Source organism: Muntiacus reevesi, chromosome 17 (assembly GCF_963930625.1).
Source record: "Muntiacus reevesi chromosome 17, mMunRee1.1, whole genome shotgun sequence".
Classification (NCBI taxonomy): domain Eukaryota; kingdom Metazoa; phylum Chordata; class Mammalia; order Artiodactyla; family Cervidae; genus Muntiacus; species Muntiacus reevesi.
This window is the reverse complement of record NC_089265.1, coordinates 10,512,389-10,528,177: the sequence shown is the minus strand read 5'-3', so window position 1 is coordinate 10,528,177 and position 15,789 is coordinate 10,512,389. Positions and strand designations below refer to the sequence as shown.

The 15,789-nt window shown below is 49.8% G+C and overlaps 1 protein-coding gene across 2 annotated transcripts in view; it reads left to right on the top strand.

The window, feature by feature from the left end:
- The first annotated feature begins 9,544 nt into the window (after positions 1-9,544).
- SCARA3 (scavenger receptor class A member 3) overlaps positions 9,545-15,789 on the top strand; it is a 34,876-nt gene continuing 28,631 nt past the window's right edge. For both annotated transcript variants that reach the window (XM_065908131.1, XM_065908130.1), the window contains exon 1: positions 9,545-9,844. In XM_065908131.1, the coding sequence (XP_065764203.1) occupies positions 9,838-9,844 (7 nt within the window). In that variant the 5' untranslated portion in view covers positions 9,545-9,837. The remainder of the gene's footprint in view (positions 9,845-15,789) is intronic.

Below are 15,789 nucleotides of genomic sequence, written 5' to 3'. Positions count from 1 at the left end.
TTCTGGAAGCCGGCGCGGGAGGGGGTGCGGAGATGCGGGGGGCGGGCAGTTGGGGGCGGGTGTCCGGTGCAGCACTCGGCGGGGGGCGCAGGGGGGCGCTTCGGCACCGCGAAAGGCTCCGGCGTAGACACGCTGGGGTGCGGGATCGCACCCTTGGGGCTCAGAGCTGGGGCACGGCGCCCCCAGGAGGGAAGAGCCTGAATTAACCCGCCCGGCGAGCGCCCAGCTCCGCAGAAGTGGAGGGATGCTCCGCGCCTCCGGCTGGTGCCTACTCCCAAATCAAAACTCACAATTCCGCTGCCCGATTGAGCGTTAGTTTTTCAGGGGCGCCACTCCTCCGGCTGCATTTAACAGCATCAGAAATAACGGGGGTGTAATGGAGAGAGATGTTGTGATAGAGAAGGAACGCAGAAAGTATGAAATGACCGCTTCCCAAACCACTACAGTGGCAGACCTGCTAGGCTGCAGGGAACAGAAACAGGTTCTTAGGAATGAACAGAGCATCCGTTTGGGAAATCATAAGGACTCCCTGACTCTTTGATTCCAGGACCTTAACTAAATGTTGTCCCCATTCACTTGAGACCCAGCCAAACAGGGTGGACTTCATGAACATGGGACCCTGCTGCCCCGTGAACTATTTGATGAGCTACAGTCCAAGTCTTGAAATTCTCAATCGTTTTTGAACAAGGGGCCCTGAGTTTTCCTTGTGCACCGGACCTCACATATTATGCTGCTGATCCTATCTGCAAAGGCCCTCACTGATCTCCACCTGCCCCAAGTTCCCTCTGCTGGCAGGAGGAAGCTTGCCGACAGATTCCCTGTGGCAGGGGGCTTTGATGGGGCTGAGGGATGGGAGCCCTTATGCCATCAGCCTGGCAGGGAGGGGACCAACCCAGAAGCCCCACAGGCATAGCGATGAATACTTCCTGGGGAAGAAACAGAGTCAGGCACTCTGATCCAGGATGTTTGAGCCTTACGAGAAAGGTCTAGGGACTTCAGGGTGGTTCTCGCCCTGGCTGGGGGAAGATGGGTGTGCAGGGCAGGTGTGGACAGTTTGGTTCACTTGCCAACTGAAAACCGGCAAGATGAGGGGGTCGGAGGAGAGTCGTATGGCAAAGGGCTGAGTTTTTCGGCCCACAGCTTTCAACATACAGCTTCAGACCCAGTCCCTGGTAGCCCAAGGTCGGGACAACTAGGACCCCACCCTTTTCCGGAAGGAGCACAGAGGGAGCTTCTAGGCAAGTGAAAAACAGGGAGAAAGTGTATGTGGGGGCGGAGGATGGGGGTGGTTGTTGCACAGAATTCTGACGGAGCTCTCAGCTCCATCCTGAGGATCTGGGTGACCTTGGCCAGCCGGAAGATTTTAACCCCCCACGCCCCTTCCCAGCTCCTCAGTTCTCAGTTTCTTCCTTCTGGACAATGAGGAATCTGGAATGTATCATCTCTGAGGTCCCCTTCAACCTCACCAGGAGCAATGCCAAGTGTGAGAAGATCATCAGCCCAGGAGGAAGGGGAAAAAAAAAAAAATCCAACCAGAATTTGCAACAGTATTTCTCCCCTGAGGCTTCACTTTATCTTCCTGAAAAAGTCTAATTGTCAGTAACAGCTACATTTTCTATGGAAACTGCCACCTCTTTAGCATCCTATCAATGCCAGGCCAGATGGATTCTCTTTGAGCTCGCTCCTTGTAACTCTTCTGTTCTGTGACTCCCCAGCATCGGGTACAGTAGACACAAATCTGTAATAATTATATTTCTTAAAAAAAATCAGACTTTGGAGGACAAGACAAGGAGATCTGCCTTAGTCAGCTGAAGCAGGGGACAGGAGGAGAAGAAGGGACTGGGAGAAAATAACATGATTCACAGCCTCAACTGTGGTCCTCTGGGAGCAATTACTTGATGACTCCAGCTGGCCACTAAGCCTGCAAGGCTCAGAAGATGAAACTTAAAGAGGGAAAGTGCACCATAAATGCATAAACTAGATTTTTAAATAGTCTAAATACATCATGGAGACCAATTGGTACAGCCCTCACCCCATAGTTGATTATTTCTAACTTTTATTGGCACATAGCTGATTTCCAATGTCGTGTCAGTTTCAGGTGTAAAGCAAAGTGAATCAGTTATACATATTCATGTATCCACTCTTTTACATTCTTTACCCATATAGGTCATTACAAACTAGTGAATAGAGTTCCTTGTGCTATACAGTAGGTCCTTATTATTTACCTAGTTTGTATATAGTACTGTGTATACGTCAATCCCAATCTCCCAGTTTTGATCCCTCCCCTCCCCTTATCTCTTGGCAACAATAAGTTTTTTTCCTACATCTGTATTTCAGTTTCTGTTTTGTAGATACATTTGTTGATACTCTTTTTATATTTATTTTAAAGTTTTTTTTTTAATTGAATGTGTTACCATATTGCTTTTGTTTCATGTTTCGAGTTTTGGCCACAAGTCATATGGGATCTTAGATCCCCAACCAGGGATTGAACCTCTACCCCCTGCCTTGGAAGGCAAAGTCTTAACCACCAGACCTCCAGGGAAGTCCCCTTATACGTTTTTTTTTTTTTTTTCCAGATTCCACTACTTGATTCTCAACTGCCCCCGCTACCACCACCACTGCCACATTCCCATCAGGTGGTCACCCTGGCTTCTGTTTGGATGCCCCCAATAACTGAGCACTCACTACCTCCAGGCACGAAATCATCTAGAAAACTGTCTACAGAGTTAGTTGTCTGTGGAGCTTGTTGAAGTTAGAGTCTGGCTCCTGCAAGGGACAATCTCAGACCCAGGTTGGTCATCTGGAGCCACACAGAGAAAACCCAGTACATCTCCCCACTGCCAGCAGCCCTCCAGCTAATTGAAGCCTGCTAGTCATTTCTCCAGCATTTCCCAGGCTTGTCACTGCCTGCCCTGTCACTGTTTGCAAATTCTTCCCCAACTCTTTGGCCTTCTGCACCTCACCTCTCTTGAGCCCTGGGCCTGCCAATACAGGTGAGGGCTGACCACACGCCAGAGCAGGACCACCTGCTCCCTTGCACAAACACTCAAGATAAGCTTTTATTCAGCTGCTGAGTCACTTGGCTGATTCATATAGAATTGATCTTTTTTTGGCAGATGCTGCTGTTGAGTCATTTTTCTCCCATTACAGACTTAGGCGTTCGGGTTTTGGGGTTTGGGGCTTGATTTTTTTTATGGGAGTGGGGGAACCATTGGGGAGGGGGCAGGGAGAAAGCAAGGAACTTTACGTTTAGCTGTGCATCCCTTTCTGCTTTACCCACCATTTCTCCCCTGTTCGGTGGTATCTTTGTTATGCACCCACATCACCACCACCATCATGGTCCAGTTCTGTGCCAGCAGTTTAATTACCACTGATGGAAGTGGAACAAGCTAGAAATGGATGAAAGCAGTAAATACTCCATGGCCTATAATTAAGATTCACCCTCCAGGCTCTAATTATAATTTGGGTGTATTCAGTCATAAAAAAAAAATGGATAATAAAATCATAAGTGATAAAATCAGCCTAGAGCTGATGCAGAGGCATCCTACTGCTTTTTCAGTCCTTCCCTAAGTCCAGAAACATCGGCTCCATCCACTGTGTTTCCCTTATTTTCCCAAATAGGATCTCTTTGGGAAAAGATCTGATGCTAGTCTCTCTTGAGTTGCTTATCATGGATCTACAAGTAGACAAATATTACTTAAACTATCTTCACTGTTAATCCTTTATTGGTACAAGAGATTCTGAAATTGGGATTGTAGGGTAAAAGAGAATGTGTCTTCTTAATGTTAATATATACAGGCTGATGGTAGCAGCAACTCTCACTGTCTCTGAGAAAACCCACTTTCCATGTGACCATCAGTCTGGATGCAGTCGTCCTTTTGAATGTTTGCCACTGGTGGGTGAAACTGACATTTTGCTCTTACTCTCTTTGTGTGTTTATTGTTCTCAGCTAGCTATTTTAAAATAAAGTTTCATTTTCTATGACTTGCTTATTCATATTATTTGTTTGTTCTGTTGGGTTAGTCATCCTTTTTTATGTTGAAGTATATTGATTTACAGTGCACCCCTTTTTCTAACAATGTATAGGAGCTCTTTAAATAAATGACATAATCCTCTGTGTATTGCACATGTTTTTACCAAGCTCTCGTGTCTTTTACCTTTCATTATGGAGGATCTTAAAATTTTTTTGTAGTGAAATTTCCTTATCTTTTCCTTTATAGTTTCTAGGTCTCCTCTCTCACTTAAGAATGCCTTCCTCTTACTAAAATATAGACAGTTAAAAATACTGTATCACTATGTTATACACCTGAAGCTAATATTATTGACTTAAATATAAAGTCAACTATACTTCAATAAAAAATAAAAATCATTAGGTAGATGTCTATTATGTATTACATGCCCAAATATTGCATGGTGTAGATTGGGTATACTTAGATATAGATAGATAAATATCAGATAGATATTAATAAATAGATATAGAATTGAAGACAAGTAATATAGATGATAGATACAATTGATGATAAACAGAAGATAGATAAATAGACATAGAGAGATGATGGACTTCTAGGTGGCGCTAGAGGTAAAGCACCTGCCTGCCAATGCAGGAGACATAAGAGACACAGGTTTGATCTTTAGGTTGAGAAATCCCCTGGAGAAGGAAATGACAACTCACTCCAGTATTCTTGCCTGGAGAATCCCACGGACAAAGGATCCTGGTGGGCTACAGTCCATGGTGTCACAAAAGTCAGACAAGACTTAGTGAATTAGCACAGGACATGTAGCATAGAGAGATGATAGATGATAGATATAATAGACAGTAGGGCTTCCCTGGTAGCTCAGCTGGTAAAGAATCCCCCTGTAATGCAGGAGAGCTGGGTTCGATCCCTGGGTTGGGAAGATTCCCTGGAGAAGGGAAAATCTACCCACTCCAGTATTCTGGCCTGGAGAACTCCGTGGACTGTATAGTCCATGGGGTCGAAACGAGTCAGACAGGACCGAGCAACTTTCACTTTCAGATGATAGATAGATGATAAACAGAAATAGATAGATAAGGCCTTATCCTCAATGGAATGGTAACGTGATAGAGTAACGTAATGCTTCTCTGGACAAGTCTTCACTCAAGAATGTTGACAGATTCCCACCCACCCACCCACCCAGGAATTGTTTATTACTTTAAATGGAGGTCAATAGGGAAATGGGTTTTAGATTTTCCTTTATGACCAATGTGGCTTGAACCCTGTTCTGAAATACACTGGACTAACCCTCTCTTCTTTTCAAGAATATTTTACTATGTGCAGTGCGGGTGGGACCGTGGTAAGGGACTTTCTTGGCAAACAAACAGGAGCATGGAATCTCAGCCACTGGACCACTAGGGAGGTGTCCAGCCCACACTAGATCGTGATGTGAGAAATAAAACTTTTGTCCTGTTAAGACAGTAGGCTGTCACACCAACTACTATAAGGGGAGGGAATGTCTACATTCAGAAAACGGGCTTTCCTATTTGGTATATGGAAAAAAGGAGTCAAAGAAGTTTAGAAGGAGAACTGGAAGTAAGTAACCTGGAAAAGAAGGGCATTTCAAGAAAGAGCTGCTTTGTGATGGTTAGTTTTCTGTGTCAACAAGACATTTGGTCAGTCATTATTCTAGATGCTTCTAGATGTGAAAATGTATTTCAAATGGGATTAACATTTCAATTAGTCAAGCAGAATACCATCCATTGCATGGTGGGCCTTGTCTAATCAGTTGAAGGCCTCAAGAGGAAAAGAGGGAATTCTGCCAGCAGACTGCCTTTGGACTTGAGCTACAACATCGACTCTTCCCTGGATCTCCGGCATGCCAGCTGTTGGTTCTATGTCCCTGAAGCACCCTGACCACTACAGTGTTATTCCACAAAATGGCTAAGAAGAAAAAGATTTTGAAAATGCTTTTCTATTTGGCAACCAGGAGGAGGGGAGCAATTTCAGTGAGCACTGAGGGCTGAAGCTCTATTTTAAGAAGGAGAAATGGAAGCAAAATCCTAATGCTGAGAGGAGCATGGGTGGGGGAGGAGGGAGTCAAAGGCATTAGTGGAGGAATTGAGTTTTAGGAGAAAGAATTGTTTGTTTGTTTTTTTTTTCCTGAAGCAGTAAATAGAAAAGTGTTTGGGGAGCTCCCTGGAAGGTTTTATTCCAAGCAAATCACAACATTGCTCAAGAACTGATGTGAAACAACCCAAGTTCCCATCAACAGACGACTGACTTAAGGAGATGTTCAGTTCAGTCGCTCAATTGTGTCTGACTCTGTCAGCTCTTGGACTGCAGCACGCCAGGCTTCCCTGTCCATCACTAACCCCTGGAGCTTGCTCAAACTCATGTCCATCAAGTCGGTGATGCCATCCAACCATCTCATCCTCTGTCGTCCCCTTCTCCTCCTGCCTTCAATCTTTCCCAGCATCAGGGTCTTTTCTAATGAGTCAGTTTTTCAAATCAGGTGGCCAAATTATTGGAGCTTCAGTTTCAGCTTCAGTCCTTCCAATGAACATTCAGGACTGATCGCCTCTATGATTGAAGGAGATGTTAAGCTGATCTTATAACTTAGACATAAAAAATAAAAGAACAAAAAAAAAAAAAAAGAAAGAAAGAACACCACCAATGAATGGACACAGGACATAGAGAGTATTATCCCTACTTAAGTAAGTCAGACAGAGAAAGACAAACATTATATAATATCATGTATGCTGCTGCTGCTCAGGCATGTCTGACTCTCGAGGCTCCTCTGTCCATGGGGATTCTCCAGGCAAGAATACTAGAGTTGCTATGCCCTCCTCCAGGGGATCTTCCCAGGGAGCAAACCCAGGTCTCCTGCATATATAACTGAATCACTTTGCTGTACGCCTGAAACTAACACAATATTATAAACCAACTATACTTCAGTATAAAAAAAGGACTGGGGTGGGACTTCCTACCTTCATTAATACATGGACGTTTCCACCAGTAGTGATTATGTTTTTTTCCTCCAAATGACCTCTGCTCTTTAGTGATTTCCTTTGACTTTCAACATAAGTACAGTATATGTGCCACAAGCAACTGTCCCCACACTTTTCCCACCCCAACTCAAGTTAAAAACAGTTTTAATCAGTCTCCTTAGCCCATCCCACCCCGCCCACCCTGTCTGGTGCCTCTGCATTCAAGTCCCAGCTGAGCCACATCCTAACAGTTCCAAAATCTGGTCTCTCAGGGGAAGTCATCTCAGTTGGCCCTGGGTTCAGCACTCTGGTTGTTGATAGAAATTGCCTGAAGTTGCAGCTGAAAGCTCTCACCTGAAGGCTGGTGTAATTTCTAAGGAGTCGATCTCCCTTCTTCATCTGTGATCTATAATCGTGATCTATGATCATCCTTTACACCCTATTTCTCCCTCCTTCCCTCTCTGAAATACTCTGGTACTTTGGCCAGTGGGTCCCCAGCTCTTTCCTACCACTCTGCAGTGCTGGACTCCTCTTTCCAGAGTCCTTCTGGAGCAGGAGTTCATCCTCTGAACCTCTTCAGGCCTGGGTCCAGCTCTGCTCAGCCAGGCCCCATCTGTAGTCACACACTGGCATGTTTCATTTCTCTGAAGCTGCATCTGCATTACCATAGCAACGCCACAGGATACATACACCCTCCGATCCCAAGGGGGCAAGGAAGTGTGGGAGAGGGCGCTCTTGCATACAGAGTTAGGACCTTTTCTCACCAGACATCTTGGATCTAGCCAACTAAAGAAAGCATGGAGAAAGCCAAGGGACCTTTGCCTGTTCTTTCTTTTAACAAATATTTGGGTAGCTTCTGTGAGGGGCAGGATGGTGCACCCTGGGGAGAAGGACAAAGATGCTGGATTCAGCAGCCTCCCTGGGTTCAGATCCTGACGTCTCCACTTAGAGTAACATGATGCTAAATGCAATATCTATCCTCTAAGAAATGAGGACCATAATAGTACTTATCTCTTAGGACTGCTATGAGGATTAAACCCATTAATACACAGGTAAACCACCTAAAGGACCCTTTGGGGTGGCTGTCTCCCTAGTGTTTACAAAGCACTGTCCTGATCCATGCCATAGTGTAGGAGACTGCGGTTCGTGTGGCAGACTTGGAATCCAGATTCAAAGCCCCAGGAGTACATCATGACTACTACTAGGTAGGCAAAACCATCTCTGAACCTCGGTCTCTTCACCTGTGAAATGGGCAGCAGATTCTTGGCTCCCTGTCTCAAGGTCATGGTGAGGTTCACCTGAAATCATGGAGAGGATGCGCTGTCTGATCTGAAACTTGGCATTGGGAAGTAGAGGAGATTAGAGAGAGCTCAGCATCCCCCTTTCTGATTGGCTCAGATTTGTGAATGGGGGGGCAGGGGTGGGAGTGGGGGTGTGGGGGAATAGACTGTCCTTGGCCCCTTCTCGGTTCCTAGGCTTAGGAGAAAGCTTCCCTGCCCCTTTGGCCTGACCTACTTTGCCCCAACCTCTGGCGGAGGAAATGGCAACCCACTCCAGTATTCTTGCCTGGAGAATCCCATGGACAGAGGAGCCTGGAAAGCTACAGTCCACGGGGTCGCAAAGAGTCAACAAGACTGAGCACACACTGGCACTTTACTCCAAGGGCCAAATGGGGGTGGGCGTGGAGGTGTGAAGATGGAGACAATTGAAAGAGGGCAGGTCAAGTGGTCGCACCCTACAGTGGGTCTCCCCCTGCACCATCCAACCACCACGCTTGTCCCACCACGGCCTTCGTCACATCTCAGCACGTTTACTTGTTAAATTGCTGTCTTTCCTCACACCATACAACCACAGGGAGACCTGGACGGTGTGGAATGTTCCCCACACTCCCAGAGTTTGGGGCAGGACCTGACCCATGGCTGGTACTCAGTAAGAGTCCCATCAGAGAGGATGACTTGTGAGGCTCCCGGTGGAGGGACTCTGGGGAGATCACCACTCCTTGCCTGAGGCCCATTTCCCTCAGACATCGTCACTGTTTACACCAGAGGCCCCTCCAGGAACAAAGTCACACAAGCTGGGAGGGCTCGGGGCCCAGTATTCTCCAGCAGAAAACCGCATGGACTGGCCACCCAAAGCCACTCGCCCAGAGTGGCAGAGCTGGGGTGACCAGCCGTCCTGGTCTGCCCCCGCTGGGACTGAGGGGCTCTCCGGGATGCGGGACTTTCAGTGCCTAAGGGGGACAGTCCCAGACAATGTGGGGTGTCAGGACTGGCATCCGGGGATCCTAAGTCCGTCTACCCCTCAGATGGGTGAGAAATAAAAGGCCCGGGGGGAAATCCAGAGCCCCCAGGCACCAGGCGGCCTTCCCTGGCTCTCCCCTCTCCCCCTCCACGGTGCAGCGGCGGCCGGGCCGGGCTCGGGGGCTTGCGCACGGCGCGGGGTCTCCGGGGGGCCGGGCGGGGAACGGGGACCCTGGGCCGCACAAAGAGGCCGGGCCGCGGCAGTTTTGAAAAGAGCAAGGAAGTTGATCTGGGCCGGGACCCAAGCGGTGACGAGGAGGGAGGGCGCGAGGGCGGGCGGGCAGCGGGAGGGCGGGCGCGCGGGGCCGGGGGCGGCCGCAGTCCTCGCCTCGCCGGCCTCCACGGGAAGCGCGCGGCGGGATGGGCGGTGGGGCGCTGCGCCCCCAGCCGGCGACCCCGCGGACCCTCCCCTCGGCGCGCCGCCTCCGCAGCCGGGGCTCCGGCGCGACTCCGGCACCGAGTCCCACTCCCGCGGGCGGCGCGTAGGGAGGCGATCAATCGCTGCCCTCCGGGAACCCGCAGGCTTCAGCTCGGGGTCGCACGGCCGCCGAGCCGCCTCCGGCCGGGCCCGCCTGAGGCCTCGGAGCGGAGACCATGAAAGGTAAGCCCGCGCGCGGGAGCTCCGAGGCGAGCCCCCTTGGGGCCCTCCACCCTGACCGGGCGCGGCGGGCATCTCTCGGCGGGCGGGCTGAGGACCGGAGGACTCCTCTGGGGAGGATGGCAGGGGCTTCCCTACGCCTTTCGTATCGTCTGGAGAGAAGTCTTAGGAGGACAGGATAGAGCCCTGAAGTCCAGAGGAGGGGGAGAGGAGAGGGAGAATGGAGAATGTTCTCATCTGTCATTGCTCTTACCTGAAAAGCCATTGTAATTTCCAGAGAAGTTTTTGATCCCTTTAACCAGTCAGCACGGGATGATGCTACAGCCCAAACCTTCTAGCAGTGTCGCCTTCATGTAGCACACCCATCTCACAGTCTGCTGCAGCCCCCGTCTAGCCAGTTACCCCAAGGGATCCTCCTCTGGGAGTTTCAATCCCAGCAGAGACCTGCTGTGACTGTTTCTTAGCCCAGGCCCTGCCCTTCCCAACCTCTGAACCCTGCCTGACCTGCCTCTGGCAGAGCAGTGGCCGGAGATCAGTGGCCCAGGCCTGAGCTCTCCCTGGGCCAATGAGCATCACCAGTGGTCCTTGCAGCCAGTTGCTGGGATGGAAACAAGAAGCAAACCTGGTCCCAGATGTTCATCCCTGGACCCTGGCTTTCTTGAGGCCAGGGAGAGTGGACCTCTGGGCTTCATGCTCATTCTCAGGCTAAGGGAGAAGCCAGCTCTGGAATCATACTGTGAGTCTGGAAACTTTGAGGTTTGAGCCTGTCTCACCTACTTCATGCTGATCCTTCCATAGGAGCTGGGCAGATGCTTTTGCTCCTAGCACCTCTTCCACTAACTGAATGTTAGAACGACCAAGGGCTTGTGGGTCATCCACAGGGCTTTCCACTATGTTCTCACGGGGTGTTGGCGAAGCAGCCTTGTCTGCCATAGAAGGGTTTAGGGTTCCTGTGAGGAAAAGGCTTCATGGGTAAACCTGTGATTGATGACAGCCTCCATGCAGTGTGGTTGGGGAAACTGAGACCCAGGCAGGTAGGACTGGCCTCATGGTTGGATCACCTGTGCAGTCCCCCAAGGTCCCAGGGCCATTCATGAGGTTCAATGGTCTGCTGTTGCTGTCTTAAAATTATTATTATTTTAATATTTTTTTTGGCATGTGGGATCTTAGTTCCCTGACCAGGGATCGAACCCATGCCCCCTGCATTGGTAGCATGGAGTCTTAACCACTGGAGCACCAGGGAAGTCCCCTGTCTTGAAATTATTAATAATTTTTTAAGCAACGGAGCTCAGCAGTTTTATTTTGCACTGGAACCTGCAAATTACACTGCTGGCCATGTATGAAAGAAGGGACTTGCGTAAGAGTCGCAGCCAGTCCGGGGGCCAGCCCAGGGCTCCTGACCTCCAGGCCCGTGTGCTCGCTCATACGTGCATCCCTCTCCCTTCCCTCCGGTCTCTGGTCCCTCTGTCTGTGCTCTCTGGTGGCCTCACCGTGTCTTGAGCTTCCTGGGATGAGGCGAGCAGGTTGTCACCAACTCCAGGGAGTTCCCTTAGCAGTAGAGAGGGGCCTCCCTCACTGAGCTCCTGTTATTGGCTCCCATGTGGTGCAGTCCTGTGCCTGGTCAGTGACCCCGGGGAGGTCATTACCAGAAGCTTCCAGAAAGGTCTGAAACCACCTCTCACCACAGGCTCCGGGCCCACGCTGCTCTGAATCTGGGTAACGATGGTAAGACGCCGCACGTTCTCAGAGAGGTTTGGCTCCACCAACATTGCAGAAGAACACTTGGGGAGGAAAGATGGTGAGGGAAAGACAGGCAGGGCGGAACGCCTCTGACATGGAGGAGACGCCCAGTTCTTGTGGGGGTGGGAGGCTTCCCTGGTGGCTCAAATGGTAGAGAATCTGCCTGCAATGTTGGGAAACCTGTGCTTGATCCCTGGGCCAGGAAGATCCCCTGGAGGAGGGCATGCAACCCACTCCAGTATTCGTGCCTGGAGAATCCCGTGGACAGAGGAGCCTGGCGGGCTACAGTCCATGGGGTCGCAAAAGTCAGACTGAAAAACTAACACACACACACCCAACTCCCGGGGAGGGAGTTGGGAACACAGGACCCTCCTTTCTGAAAGTCAGCGAGGCAGCAACACTCCTCTGAGTGGAGGAGGAAAAGGAAAGAGCTGGTATGAATGGGTGTTTAGAGGAGGCCTCTGAGGAGGACTGGCTTGTTGGCTGGGAGGCTGTGGGCTCCAAGTAAGAAGCCCGAGGCCTGCCCTTTTCTCTCAAGGAGCAGCCTCACCACCATAGGGGGCTGAATTCCTGTTTGCTGAGGCCTTCAGGGCAGCTCTTGTATATTTTTCCCCCAGTTTTGGGAAACCTTCCACGATCTCCCGTGACATCCCCGGGCCGGGCCTCAGAGCTGCGGAGAAGGCCGGGTGTGTTCCCATTACACCTCCCTATAGAGTGTCCCTCTTTGTCTCCCTCGTCCTCCCCGGGAGCCAGGAAGAGCTGCCACCTCTACCTGAGATGGAAAAGCCAGGCCCAGCAGTCAATATTTGGCCCTGGGGAATCTGTGGACTGTGAAGAATCTGAACTTTTTATTTTCCCCACATGGAAAAAGGAAAGTGCCAGAAAAACGGGCCCAGCCCCTTCCAGGACGGCCCTTCCCTGGGGGAAGCTAGCTTCGAACTCTCCCACCAATCTACCACGGATCTGAGGATTACATGTGCTGGCAAAGGCTCACCAGCCCCGCTCAAAGCTAAACACGGTGATGTTATGCTTTGTGGGGGTTGGTGGGGATGGTACTTAGACAAGAAAACAGGTCTGCTAAGGAGTGCCACCGCCAGCGGCCAGGCGCCAGGCCCGCTCTGCCAGCCAAGCTCTTTCCACCCTGAGGCGCCTCCCACCGGCATGCCCACTGGCCTGCAGCCGGGCCTCCCAGGCAGCCGCATCTTTTGATACAAGCCAGCCCCAGGCCCGCAGTCCAGCCCCTCTCACACCTGAGGGCACACAGCTGCCACCGCCCCTGGTGACGGGCCCAGCTGGGAGCTGCCCACTGGCTTGTCTGAGCCTTTAACAGCCACCTGTGGAATTGTTCCCGCATCTCCAGTGAGAGGGTCCCGTGGCAGGAGCCCCTTCCAGCCACATGAGGTCCCCGCGGAGCAGTTGGGTTCACTGCAGAGATGACTCATTTGAGAGTCAAGGACACAGGCTCTGATCCTGGCCACACGTGAGGCTCTGGTCAGTGCTCCCTTCTCCAGCCCGCCTTCCTCCTGCTGGTGGTCCCGAGGCCCGTCTTGCCCTGGTGCCCTGGGACTCAGCCCAGGAGCTTTGGGCCGAGGGCCAAGCGGAAGCGACTTGGTAAAGAGATGGTTAGAGGCAGGCTTGCTGCATAGGTCACTGTGCCCAGAGAGACTTGGCCTCAACTTCCATAGATGGGCAGACCCACATCCTGCTGTTCCCCAAGCCTGAGGGAAAAGCCCTTCCCCATGGAATCGGGGAGCCATGCCCACACGCTGAAGGCAAAGGGCAGGCAGGAGGGCAGGGGGACTCAGAAAATAGCAGTGAGATCCCAGAAAATTTACCTCCCGCTGCTTGGCAGGGGGGATGTATCCATTCATGGAAGTGCAGACTGGGTCCCTTTTGGAAGCCCGACCTTCATCCCCAGGCCACAGGGCACTGGAGGGGGTCTGACACGGCAAAGGTGCAGAGTCAATAAAATGGCCTTTTGCAGGGACGGGGGTGGGGGTGGTGCACGCTGGCCGCCTTGCCTTCCAGCTGGGGTGATTTTAATAACTGAAGACTCCCCTCTCAAGCCTATTTGGAAGAGAAGATAAAGAATTCTGCTTCTCAGTAGATGTTGGTTTGGCAGGTTTTGTAAAGGCCTTTGGGGGCAGTTCTTGTGTATCTTTCCCCCAGTTTTGGGAAGCCTTCCACAATCTCCCTTGACATCCCAGGGCCCCAGCTGCATAACAGAAATACACTACTATGTATAAAATAGATGACTAATGAAAACCTCCTATATAGCACAGGGAATTCTACTCAATGGTGACCTAAGTGGGAAGGAAATCCAAATGTTGAGGGGACATATGTATACATTTAGCTGATTCACTTTGTTTTACAGTGAACACTAAAGCAACTATACTCCAATAAAAATTAGAAAAAACAGAAGAGAACCAAGTAATCCAGGGGGATGTCATGAAGGCACCAGTGAATGGTACAGACAGTAGATTCCACAGAAATCCGAGGAGAGAAAGAACCTTTCACGTTGGGGCAGGTGGGGAAGGCTTTAGGATGTAGTAGAAGGTGAGCAAAGTCTGGATGGGGGCGTGCAGGAGACAGGCAGGAGGGGTGGGAAGCGTGTTGGTCAAAGCTGGGCGCTGTCATTGGGTAAGTGTATTCAAGGGTGATGGGCAGAGAGGTTGGCTTGGAGGTTGAGGGTTTGGCAGAGAAACGCAGGGAGCCACAGGACCAGAAGGCCTTGAGCACCATGCCAAGGACTCCAACTGTGTCCTGTTGACTTTGGAGAGGCCCTGAGCAGGTTTGTCAGAAGATGGCCTGCTTGCTAGTTCTCTAATGACATTCACCCACATTGGGAAATCTCTACCTTTAGAGAAAACCATGAGGGAAGAAGAAAATGAGCCTGTGAAGGAGCCAAGAGGAGCGGTCAGGGACACAGGGGACGAAGGAGGATGTAATATCATGGAAACTGAGAGGAGAAAGTTCCAAGAAGGAAGAAATGGTCAACAGCATTGACTGTTGATGGACAGGCTTTGCTCAGGGTTATTCAATCCTGAAAAAAACAGGTGGCATAGACCGAAAGAAGAGTGGGTAGGTTTGAAACAAAAACCCAGAGAGGCCTTGTGTTAGAGAAGTTTGAGAAAAAGAGAGCTAAGAGGTTAAAGCAAGAAGCAGGCCAGGCATGAAGAGATTTTCAAGGTGGGACTGGCCGGCTCATTGGAAGGTCAGGGGAGAGAAGAAAAGAGGAGAGGGGGGCCTGGGGATGATGGAGATATGAGTGGCTGAGCTTTGCTTGTAGAAAGAAGAAAGGGTGCCTTCATAGTACCCCAGGATGTAGACATAGGCTTTTTGCATCACTAGTTGCACTGAATCTTTTTACCATACATCCCCAGTATAAAAATTTTGAAAAATGCAGAAAAGGAAAAAAAATAACCCTCACATGTACTCCTACCCCTCAGAGAAAATTGATAAGATTTGGATAAGAATTCTTCCAGAAATTCTTCTGTGTTTATTTGCACAGATTTTTTTTCACATAGGTAAGATTATACTATATATGTATTTTTATATGTATTTTTAAATTTCAACAATAGAACCTAGACATATTCCTCGGGCAATAAGTATAGAGCTGCATTCTTTTTTAACAGCTGCATAATATTCCACAGTATGGCTTTATAAGAATTTATTTAATCAATCCTTAGTGCTGTACTTATTTGCTCAGTCATGTCTGACTCTTTGCACCCCATGGACTGTAGCCTGTCCATGGGGATTCTCCAGGCAAGATTACTGAAGTGGGTTGCCATGCCCTCCTCCAAGGGATCTTCCAACCCAGGGATTGAACCCAGGTCTCCCGCATTGCAGACAGATTCTTTACTGTCTGAGCCATCAGGAAAGCCCAATCCTCTATCAATGGGCACTTAGATACATACATTTTTCCTTGCATTTATCACAGCATGCAGTGATAATCTTTACATGTCCATCTTTGCCTAGTGGTATATTTATCCCTTTAGAAAGTAATTCCTAGGAAGCGGATTGCTGAGTGAAAAGGAAACATTGGATTTTTTGAAGGTTGAAAACCAGTCCTGAGTGTGACAGACCTTAGGGAAGGGGAATAAATGACAGTAGATTTCAGGCAGGACAGAAAAATAATTGTAATAAAAAATGGCCGATACTCCCGTTTATCAAGTATCTGGTACTTTTAACATGTTGTCTCACTTTTA